Genomic DNA, 12,147 nt, shown 5'->3' with positions numbered 1-12,147 from the left:
GATATCATACTGGTATGTATATGAAGGGGTACCATAACAGTTCAGTCACATAAAAACAGATATGGTAAGAGAGAACAGTGAGACAAAAGAAGAAGCAAAAGAAAATGTATTCATGTCTGGGGAGCCCTCAGTGAGAAGGAAGAGATGATTTTTAAATTAGGGTTGTATTAAAATATCAACTCAGTAATGATTGAGCTGAAAGAGCAGCAGACATTAATATGCTCAGCAGGCAGATACACAGCAGGATCAAACATCAACAGACAACATGAATAATTCTGCAGAAATTAGGAAGGACTGGAATATGGAGAACTAGAGAAACAAATACAGGGGAAAATAAGGAGTAAAGAACGCAAAAAAGGAAAATCTCCATTTTGTTCTTAGTTACAGCAATGTGAAAATCAGTTGAACTACTGTGCATTCATATTTGGCTTATTGTGATTCCTAATGAATCTTTTAACTCATACCTAGCAAAGCAAATAAAGGATAGTGGAATTTTACACTACCCCTTACCAAAATAAAGCTGCATTGATATAGCTTAGTAGCTGTGGTGCACATGGCAACATGACAAAACAAATCTTTGGCCACAAAATCATCAGAAAAGAAAGAAAACCAGCATAAGAGCAAGAAACAAAAAGGATCCATAGATGGCAAGATTTTTATTTTAGAAAGACTGAGGGAAAAGTACACGGCCATGACACGTACAGCGTTCCTTGCAAGGAGAAGCTATAAATAATGAGAAGGTTCTCCCAATCTGAAAAGAGAGTGCCCAGTTCTGGGCTCCCCAATTTAAGAACAAGGAATTTCTGGAGGGAGTCAAGCAGAGGTCTATGAAGATGATTAGGGGTCTGGAGAATCCTTCTTATGAGGAGAGACTGATGGAGCTGGGTCTGTTGAGCCTGGAGAAGAGAAGGCTGAGAGGGGACCTTGTTTATGCTTATAAATATCTTAAGGGTGGGTGTCAAGAGGATGGAACCAGACTCTTTTCGGTGGTGCCCAACAATAGAATGAGGGGCAATGGGCACAGGCTGAAGCACAGGAGGTTCCATCTAAACATGAGGAGAAACTTCTTTACTTTGAGTGTGCCAGAGCACTGGAACAGGCTGCCCAGAGAGGTTGTGGAGTCTCCTTCTCTGGAGACATTCAAAACCAGCCTGGACACATTCCTGTGCGATCTGTTCTAGATGAACCTGCTTTAGCAGGTGGGTTGGACTAGATGATATCGAGAGGTCCCTTCCAACTATTCTGTGATTTTGTAAGGGAGAACAATACCATCATGGTTCTGGAGGATTTCTTGGCACTAAGTGCATGAAATACACTTGAATGCACTTGAAACTAAAAATGTAAAATAGCTACTCTAAGAAAAGTCATAAGATACAACATAAGCATTAAGTCAGTCAACCAAAGTAAGAAACTCGGAACTATATTAGGGACATAATTTTTAAGAAGAGGGAAACCCAGTTACTGAGTACACAAAGCATGGAAGGCACTTGTAGCTTCAGCATAGTCTGGTGCACAAGTAATACTGAAGAAATAAGTAGAAATTGGAGGCTTTCCAGCTAATACTGATAGTAGAGGAGAAAGACCTGGTCATATTAGTGCATCACAAGAGGATAATGAGCTGGCAAAATGATGCATCTCTGAAAAAAAGGCAAACATAAACAAATGAGCCTTGGGTGGCCATATGTAACTGAGATGTGAAGGTACTGATGTTACTGTCTAATGCACAAGTGGGAATTCACTGGATATACAACACCTATGGAGCCAGCCAGTTTCAACAAAAATGAATCTCAGAGCAGCTGTAGAAAAGGAGCGAAGGAGAGAAGCTTCTTTCATCTAGCAAAAGGTTGAAAGATATGATTGCTGTCTAGAAATAGATGTTGGGCAAATACCAACAGCACTGTTCAAATGTAGGACAGCCTTGTCACCGACCAAATGTGTACAAAACAATGAACAGGGAGGTTCAGTAACAACTTTCCAATCTAGAAAAAGAACTGAGAACCTTTTGCGATCAGTTTATGAACTGAATTAAACAATATGGCATGTGAAACAATGGAGGACTGGCCCTGTTAACTCAAGAGGCTCCTTTCAGTTCCCTGTTCTGTACAAATAGTCTGCAGCAATGGAGTGAATCGTTAGGGAAAGCAGTGGCACAGGACTTTATAGCTTCTAAAACCAATAACTGTCTTGTCATTTGAGAGCAGCTCATCACAACCACCTTTTTACCTCTTTTCTCATGCATCCCCACTGTCTCCTGTACAATTCTCTGCTGAAAATTCACTGTTTCTACTTGTCTCCTCTGCCAAGATATCCTTGCTGCCTGTATGCCATGCTGCTGGTCCCTGTGACCCACAGCCTGGCTGCTCTGTCCTGTTCTCCTTTGCTCATGTGACATTATTCCTTCTGGAGGTGCTAGCTCTAACCCAAACAGGTCTGGTAGCTTCCAGATTTGCAAGCACCTCCTCCTCCTCTCCCTTTTCAGTGGGCAGGCTGTCCTTTATCTGTCTTAACAAATGTTTACTGTCGCAACTAAAAAAGCACTGCTGGCAGCCCAGTCTATGGCTGTCACTAATGCTGGTTTCGGGGGGCTAGTGCTGTGGAAGAAGTGCCTCAGGCAGCTTTGCGAGCGCTCATGGACATGTTTTATGGCCTGTCGGCACTTAGGCAGGTGCCACCCGTGGCTGCCAGCAAGGGAGCGCAGGCTGTGGTGCTGGTGGAACTTTCCAAGGAGCAGCTGACCCAGCAGTCAGCTCATGCTGGGAGAATGTGCGGGAATCCAGGGCTGCTGTCTGCCTGAGAAGCTGCAAACTCTGCACAGCACTGGGACAGCAGTGAGCAAGGTGCAGAGATTGAAAAGGGAGCTCTGCCCTTCATTCCCAGCAGGGATGTGGGATAGGGCCTCCAGGACAATTATATTAATAAGAAAATGGCTTAAACAGTAAACCATATTATCATGATTGCAAATCAACACTGCTGATTGTATCAGCTGATGATCTGGTTCAGAATTCCTTTTGCCTCTCTGAGGCTTCAAGATACCTGCAGGGGAAGTGCCCTTACATAGGAACTCCCTCCTGGAACAAGTACAGATAGCAGACTGCATGGATGGACTTGGTCGGTGGTTATGCCATTCCCACTATTACTATTACTATTACTATTACTATTACTATTACTATTACTATTACTATTACTATTACTATTACTATTACTATTACTATTACTATTACTATATTTTATAATACTATATAGAATATATTATAATAATCATAATTCTGTTAGATTTCTAGTCTATATTCACTCTGACATAATCTTTAACTGGTAGTTAAACTATTCCTTTCTCACAGCCCAAGCCGCTTCACTCTGTGTTTGTTCTTTTTTTTGCTTCCCACCTTCCCTCGAAAGGGCACGAGGCAGTGATGCCTGTCACAAAGTGTGATGTCAGCTCCCGGTCTTTCACACATTACTGTCCTGAATGGTTTCTCCTCTGCTGTGTGACCACAGCTGTGCTGCCCCATTCTTTTGGCTTCTACAAGCTGTCTAAGACTTCTGTTTGAAGGACACTGCTAGAAAAGCTTTCCCTTTCCTCCTTACAGAGATTAAGGCTTTGGGCAGTTTCCTCTTTACATCCTATTTGCCCATTAGCAGGCAGGAGTCCTGGAAAAATCTCTTGACAGAGGACTATCAGCAGTTATTGTGAAACTATACAAGCTATGTCTATACCTGGTGCATTAAATGTACCTGGGACCACTCTCTGACACTGATGGCAGCTGCTACGGAGTAGAACGAAGCTCAGCAATTAACCTCTTCCATTCTCCTGAGCAAGATGGCTGCATGCAAGCTGCCCACAGGCAGTGGCTCTGGGAGTGGTGGAGGCAATTGCAGTCCAGATCCCAGGTTCATTTACAGGCATTATTCTACCTGCTGCTTGCTAGCAAGTACAATACTGAATACATCTGAGCCTGTTTTTCTTATATGTTCATACCTACAAGATGCCTACAAAGATGCTGCAAGGCACAGGAGGTCTCTGTACCAAAGTTCCCCCAGAATCCTTTAGGTGAATGTGGGGTACTTGCTTAATCTGTACCTGTGGCTCATGCCGTCCTTGCTGCTACAGAACAATGGTGCTTATCCTCCTCAGACCAGTTCTGAGGCTCTCTGATAGTCAGACCTTATTGATCTACAACTACCTGAAAGGAGGCTGTAGCATGGAGGGTGTTGGTCTCTTCTCCCAAGTAGCAAGTGATAGGACATGAGAAAATGGCTTCAAGTTGTGTCAGGGGAGGTTTAGATTGGATATTACAAAAAAATTATTCACGGAAAAGGTTGTTAGGCATTGGAACAGGCTGCCCAGGGAAGTGGTGGAGTCACCATCCCTGGAGGTGTTTAAAAGGCATTTAGGCGAGGTTCTTAGGAACATGGTTTAGTGCTAGAGTTAGGTTAGGTTATGGTTGGACTCGATGATCCTGAGGGTCTCTTCCAACCAAAATGATTCTACGATTCTAGGGAGTGCTGTGTTTTGGTGCAGTAACCCATGCTTACAAGTATGATTAATGCTGTGTACAATAACTTATTGCAAATGTGTTTTTTTTTATCTTGGATCATATCCTATTTCTATCAAAATAATAGTAGGTATGTCTTCTTCTAGCTTGCCCTCTCTCAGCATAAACACTCTGGAGGCATATTATAATTAAGACTGTTGCTGTTCAACAGTTGGTGGCAGCTGAAAAGAGTCCTCTGTTCTGAGTAAGGGTTTTATTCAGAGCTTGCGTATCCTCACTGCCCTTTAGAGCACAGTACCAGCATGCAGTGCTAAGGTTGAGAACACCTTGTTCTGGAGGACTGAAGCCATGTCTCTGGATTACTCTGCCCTGTGTTCAAGGCTCTTTTGTGGCTTCTGTCCCAGTTCAGTGCCTGTCCATGTACAGAGACATTTTGGTGGCCAGAGCTGCTTATGAGTTCTAATTCCCTTAGATTTCGATCCTAAAATCCTTTATGTCAAAAGGAGCAAGGTTGAGCCCCTAGAAAAGGACTTACATGGGACAAGTATAAGCATGTTTCTTCTGAACACTCAATTCCTTTTGTCCCAGCAGCTAGATGTGGGCACTGGGACTCTTGCTTTTTGGCAAATGTATTTGTTCCTTCTGAATCCTTGCTTCATATAAAAACCGCTTTATATCCCACTGTTTACTCTGTTGAGAATAAAATGCTTATCAAGTACTTTCAGTATCTATTCTAGTACATGTGGCATTATTCCTTGTCACTGGTATTACACTTCACTCACTTTTCAGCTAATCTCCCATCAAGTAACAAAAGGCCATGGAGATAAAGCCCCTTTTTATCTACCTGAAGCCAACTCTAGCTAGATACTTGTTCCTAGCAACAAGCCCTCTGCTGAACTCTTTGCTTAGAAAAAGAAGGTGGATTGTTTGGGAATGTTTTCCTCCCTTGTATTATCACAACAAAATGCTCTTTTTAAGGCACTTGGTTTAAATGCAGACAGAAAACTAACAATCCCTGATTAGTTGCATTTGTTTTTTATCAGCTTGTACCCCCTGGTACAAATCAGAATTAAGTCTAGCGCACCAAAGAAGTTATTCTGTTTTTCCCACACCAGGATAGCAATATCCCCCTCACCAGTACACTCTAGGTGGTAACATATTACGGTAGTCTTGCATGTACTCAATGGATTGGCCAGCACCTCCTTTCTCTGCCACTACCAAGTTTCATCTCTGAACTCCTTGCCCAGAAGCCACCCAAGTCTGTCCTGTCACTCAGGATACCTTCTTTCCCCAGCCTCCCTTGCTGTGTTCATCCCAGAAAGTGTATGTTCTCTCCCTTCTTTCTCTATAGAAAGACTCCCTAATTAAGCTTCAGTGCAGACTACCTATGAAGTAGGCCTGCAGAGACACTGGACCTACTCTACCAAGAGGCAAGTCATCTTAAACACAAATACAGTGTTTGGTCAGGAAGTTATTTGAACTAAATAGAGAAGTGTAATGTTTAGTGTAATTATAATGGATTAGAGTAAATATTTTTCTGTGAAATAGCTTCAAATAAAAATATGGCAGTACCATGACGATGTTATTCACATACTTAATAGACAAGGCATAGCAAAGGTATCTTACTGGGTCTCTGTGCTGAGATGGGCAGCTGAGATAGAGAAAATATAAGTGCCAGAGCAAAAGAATGTTAAAAAACTATCCACTATCAGGATTACTCTATTCTTAGCACTTGAGTGTGTGTTCACCCCCAACATACCACTATCTAAATATAGTCCCCACTGAAGGACAGATGCTGCCAAGTTGCATCTGACCCCCTCCTCTCTTGCATTCTGTTCCCAAAAGCTAGGCTGGATTCCCTGGAGACACGTCCCATATCAGCATGTCCTTTTGTCTCCCCAGGGCTGTACAAGGAAACTTCCATCAAAGCCTCATCCTAGCCCTGGCCTTCCTGGCCTCTCCTAGCACTGGCCTTCCAATCTAAAGTTTTCTTCTTAATTTCCTCCTCATTTGTTGCCTTCACCCTTTTCCTCTTTTGCTTCAGCTGCTTCTGTCTTTTCCCTCTTCTCTGTTTCAATATGATCAATGAGAGGGCACAGTAATGAAAGAAAACATGGGCATGTATGTGCATGTAGCTCAGTGCTACAGAAACCCATACTTCTCTGACAGGAGCTCTTCTGTCACAGAAGTCCTGCTGAGAGGGCAGTGAGATGGACAGTCTCCTGAGTAAATGTGTTTCTTTACATTATAGTTCCAGTTTTCTGCACTGATTTGTATTTCCAGTAGCATAAATCAATAAGGCCCTGAGACTGGGATTCCCAAAACCCAGGTGAAATCGAAACAGGACATTTGTGCCATGTGAGCCAAGGTGTGCCATGGGGGAGTGTGTCCACTGACGCAGAGTGGTAATTGCAATAGGCAGGTAGTTATGAGAGGCTCAGAGAATTCGTGGCGTTCCCCCCCAAAAGAGGAGGTCAGTCCTCACAGTTAGTGGTAGGACGTCAGGCAGTGTGATCCCGCGGGGCCAGGTCTGGGACTACCCCGACCACTTGCCAGGGTTCCTCAGTGCTGCCTCTCATTCGTGCAAGAAAGCTCTCCAGGGATCTGCTACAGGAAGCAGAAAGGATTTATCTTTGAAACGCTGCTTTTCCCATCCTTTCGTACCTCTGAGGAACAGCTCCTTGGTGACACCTTCCACCCTGTCTGCAGCCTACGCAGAGCAGCTCCCTGTTGGTGCCGCTTCCTGTGGCTCACTGGGTGCCCAGGAGAGGGCATCTTTTGGACGTGGGGAGCAAGTGGCTGAGCCCGAGGGCAGCCTGACCTTCAGGGTGGGCAGCAAGCCTGGCCTTGGGGCTGGCAACTGCCCTGGTCTGGGGCCTCAAAGGCTCAGTGCTGCCCTCACTGTGAGCAAGATGCAGTCTGTGGGGTGTGATTAAAGGTCCCCACAGCACTGTGCTGGCAGTAATTTCAAAACTGGCAGGTTTGTGCTGGTCTCTGTCCAGAGGGTCTCCAGCCACCGACACATTGCACCCTGCTGACATAGTTGTGGAATAAGTCCTGTCCTTTCTGTATGAAGCGCTTTCTTCCTTCTCTCCCTACACAGTCCTCTTCTGCCTTTAACCCCTTTGCTTTCCTCCCTGGCAAATGCAATGGGGTAGGTGTTTGTCATTAAAAAAAGAAGCTATGAATAGTTTGTTTCCCTCTACCCCTGGGAAGCACATTGATAAACTTCCAGGGAGGGGTACATAAATCTGTGGGAGACTGACAGCCAGAAACATTTATGTGCTATTTTCAGACTCTGTAGGTCTCTTCCTGTGCTGGAAGAGACCTGGTCCTGTTTTCCCAAGGAGGAACGGAGATGGGGAGAAGTCCCCTCCTGGATTTTAAAGCTAGTTTGCAGGCTTCCACAACAGCATTGAAGTAACTATAGTTGCTTTACTGTGTGGGCCTTCTGCCACCCTGGTAAAAACTGAGCACAGACCAAGTCAGAGCCAGCATCTTTATTAACCACAAAAGAAATACATTGCCTGCTCACGTTGCTCAGTCTGCGTGGGGCAGCTTGCATCCCACCAGCCCACTCTGACTGAAAGGTGCGTGCAGCGGCAGCAGGCAGTGTTGGGAGCTCAGCCTGACCCGCCCTGCCCGGGAATCCCAAACACTTGCCTGCAAAGTCCTGCAGTGCTGTGGGACTGGAGGACTGCAGGAAGCTTACTGGCTCTGCTCTGGGGGGGTCACCAGCCCACATCCAGTTGGTTTCAGTGAGCATGGAGGAGTACGATGGGATGCAAGGAATGCTCTCAGCACCTGCTGACAGCCATTAACCCCCAGTCCCCTCTCTCCATAATTAGGACAGATACTCAGCAAATATGTTCCCATACAGTGCTGAGCACCAAGCACTTGGCCATGGACCAGCAGTCGGCCTTTGGGGGAATACGAGGAGACTCTTCTTCTAACCTTTCTTGAACTTCTTAACTCTCTACATTAGCCGCTTCGTCGGGAGGCAGCACTAGAAAATGTATCTGCTATCTCTTTTCAGTTAACAGCTACACCTTGAGGGGATATCAAGAAGCAGCATTTATACTGTAACAGCAGAAAAGTGGTTCTTCAGCAGTAGTTCATTACAGACCCACACATTCTCATTCCAGGCTTATATTAACAAGGAGAGAAATAAAGGACTGAGATGACAGAGGCTGATAGATGTGGCAGCTGGGATGAGCCAGTCCCTATTTTAAGCATGCAGGCAAAATTTGGGGTCAAGCTGGAGAGGTTACAGAGTGATAAAGTGCCAGTGAACACACAAACAACTCAGAGCATAGCCCTCCTCTTTCCATCTTCTTCCCCAACACCTCTCAGTCCTGCTGACAGGCTGACCTGGGAGGAGTGCTGCTCTAGCCTGCTGGACACGAGCCAGCAGGGCTGAGCCCTGGCCGTGAGCGCACCACAGGGGTGCAGAGGGCCTGTGCCCTGAGACCAGCCAACCATACCACTGAACCCCCTCAGGGCTACAGCTCTCCCCTTTCCTGCTCCACTCCTGCACCTGCAAGAGCAATGACAGGGCAGCAATCCTCTTGCATCCACTTCTCTTTCCTGGGGCTGCCGTGGGAGTGCCGACAAAGTAGCTCATGCGATTTGATAGCCGACTCTGGTTGCTTGAGCAGCAAGGCTGCAAGATATGGGAGAAGGTGCCCTGCTGTGTGTTACCTCTCCGCAGGGATCTGCCACAGGTGGTTCACTGCACGCTTTGTTAAACAGCTCTGCACTGATTTGTCTCTCACTTAACTGCAAGATCTGAAGAAATATTCTAGAAACATCTACATATCCAGGGTAGTAGTACCTTGAGCCCGTTTTGTCCTGATCTAGTGTTTTTGCCATGCTATTCTTTTATGTGCAAAATGAGGGCATTATGGGTGCCAAGCTGTCATATAAGACTATCCCATTGCTTGCCTGTATGGGAGAGGTCTGTGGTTTTGGGTTGAGTGGGCATTTGGCTTGCTTGCTTGTCCTAACAGAAAGGCTAGGCTGGGTTGGAGGTTTCAGTAAGAAATTTAACTGATGGATGATGAAACAAATGGGAGAGGAAACACTTGGTGTAAGATGGCCATAAGAGGAACTAGCCTGAAACTAGAGACCGAGACTCCATTCTCAGATACAGCAATGCATATCCTGCACAGGTCCTGTTAAAGCTAAAGATTTACTCCAAGTTTACACTTACATAACAGGACACCATATGGCCTCATGCAGATGTCCAGAAATATTAATATATTGGCCAAAGGCAATAAAGCAGGAATGCCTGACAGCAGGAAGTGCCTTGGAACCACCATCTCTTCCCTCTGTCATCTTCCCAGAGGGTGATACCTGCAGGGGCTCTGTGTGAGCATCAGGGATCATACCAAGGAAGCACAGTAGGGGCATACAGGACACACAGCCATGTGCAGAGATAGTCTGGAAAGAGCTCCTGCTCCCTCTCTGAAACACAGACTTCCTAAGGAACTTAAGAGATAGGAAATGAGAGGAGAAGAGCATGTAGGTGCTCTTGAGTCTTTCATCTGCACTGAAGGACTCAAACTGGGTTGATCATCAGGTCAGGCCTGTGCTCATCAGAGTGATTCTTGGAATTAACAGGAATACAGAGACTGAAAGGCACAGCCAGGGCTTGTGCAAGAGGACTGCTCCTCCACCCTGGCAGCACAGTAGTCTTAGGTCTTATTTTATTTTGTCAGGGATGGAGTAATAAAAGGGCCAGCAGGAGACAAGCAACTGAACGAAATAGCTGTTTTTCTTCCTTTCATCCCTGTCCTCTCTCTTCTGCTTTTCTAGATCCGAAAGAGAAGCAAAGCCTGCCGCGGAGGCCTGTGGGAAAATGATGTGCTAGTTTCTATCAACGGGAAGTCATGTGCTGGCCTCTCCCATGCTAGCGCCATGCAGATCATTGACTCCTCCAATGGCATGCTCAACATCCGCGTGAAAAGGTAACCTGCTCCCAAGCGCCGGTGCTGTGACAGTGCAGGCAGCAGGGCAGCTTCATCCAGCACAACAGCTATCCACACCTAGCAGAAAGAAGGCACGAAGGGAGCCTTTGGTTTCTCCATACTGCAAAGTGTACTAGGAGGACTTCCCCATGACTAATGTGCGGCCATCCAGAGGTTTTTTTGTGAGGGCTATGCTGTGAAGAATAAGCAATTTAGGAAGCAGATGCCACAGGGCAGTTAATCTCAGCAATTGATGGAGGCTCCAGTTCATTCTGGGTAAATAACTGTTCTGTAAAAATGGATGTATGTAGTCAAATCCATTTTTACAGAACAGTTATTTACTGAGCCAAGACAAGGTTACTTGAGTATTTGCTGCAGCAGGCCATTGCAGTCCAATAGGGTGTGAACTGACTTTCACAGAGGTGTGTGGCTCAGTCCCTTTTTGCAGAAGAAATATCTCTGGCAAAGTCTCCAATCCAGCAGAGTACTGGAGACCAGGCTCAATTTAAGCACAAAAATGGTTCCAGTGAAGTCCCTGGTTCTACCTGTGCTAAGGTTAAGTCAGTGCATGCTGGATGAGGTCCAAGATGTAAATGAATCATATAAAGATGAAGGCAGCAAAGCTGTGTGAGGTCCCAGCTAGTCCATGCTACTGCCGAAAGAGAAGTCACCCCCAGGAAAAACAGCTTAGGTGAAGGGGGCTGGGATATGTGATTTTTAGAGCCCTGAAAAGACAGAGCATTGTGAGCAGTGGAGAGGGAGAGCCATGCTGGTCTGGCATCTGTAAACCGGGGGCAGAGGTGGGCAGTGCTCAGAGAAGGAAAGCCTGAGCATGTAGGATCTTCCCCTTGGCTTCAGGAAAAGAGCCGGTGCCTTCTGATGTCCTCACCCCATACTCTCACTGTGATTAAGTGGGATGAGTTAGCCCTGCACAGGGTGTCCAGAATAGCTCCTGGTCCCTTGCCAAGGTCTTATCTCACCCCATTGGAGCCTATCTCCAGCCAACAGGTGCCTGGGCAAATTCCAACGGGCCAAAATCAGTACACTTTGAATTAGCAAAGTGACAAAGGCAGGCTTCTCACAGCCTTCTGGGAGCCACCATCGGATGGTTTGGAAATAACGTAAACAGTTGGCTTCATCTTGGGGTAGTGAAGAACTCATAGAATATTGCTTCCTGATCATGTCTCTATTCCCACTTCATATTTATGTTCCCAGAGAAAACACCAATCAGTCCTATTCAGAAAGGAGAGGTAACTGGATGACTCCAGAGCATGCAAGGTCACATGTGTATGTCTGTCAGTGTGGGATGTGTATGAAGAGAGAGAGACAGGGAGGGAGATTGTGACCTGACAGTGCGGAACAAGAAAAACTGGCTAACAAGCAGAAATGCTTTTCAGTTATCTGGTCAAGTATTTAAGGAAGAGGAAGGACTGTTCTGTTTTGTTTGGGGAGCTTTGAGTTTGCTCCCCAGTGAGAGTTCATAATAGCAAATATTTTTAAAAATTAAACTGTCAGATAAATTGCCCTACCCTTAGCTTCCGCAAAGGTTTGCATTTGACATGAGGATAAATATTTCACAGTTCAGAACTGGGATCCAAGTCATGAATTCCACAGCTTCACAGAGGCAACGCTGTCAGCCTGGCTGCCTGGTATGCATGCTCAGAAGGCAAATGCTTAGACCTCCT

The 12,147-nt window shown here is 45.7% G+C and overlaps 2 protein-coding genes across 2 annotated transcripts in view; one reads left to right on the top strand and one right to left on the bottom strand.

Moving 5' to 3' along the window:
• SEC24C (SEC24 homolog C, COPII coat complex component) overlaps positions 1-12,147 on the bottom strand; it is a 110,894-nt gene that overhangs the window by 44,469 nt on the left and 54,278 nt on the right. The gene's annotated exons all lie outside the window — the stretch shown is intronic.
• SYNPO2L (synaptopodin 2 like) overlaps positions 1-12,147 on the top strand; it is a 35,528-nt gene that overhangs the window by 4,454 nt on the left and 18,927 nt on the right. The window contains exon 2 of the mRNA XM_005500062.3: positions 10,311-10,462. Within this exon, the coding sequence (XP_005500119.2) occupies positions 10,311-10,462 (152 nt within the window). The remainder of the gene's footprint in view (positions 1-10,310; positions 10,463-12,147) is intronic.

Source organism: Columba livia, chromosome 6 (assembly GCF_036013475.1).
Source record: "Columba livia isolate bColLiv1 breed racing homer chromosome 6, bColLiv1.pat.W.v2, whole genome shotgun sequence".
NCBI lineage: Eukaryota > Metazoa > Chordata > Aves > Columbiformes > Columbidae > Columba > Columba livia.
This window is presented reverse-complemented; position numbering and strand designations above follow the sequence as displayed.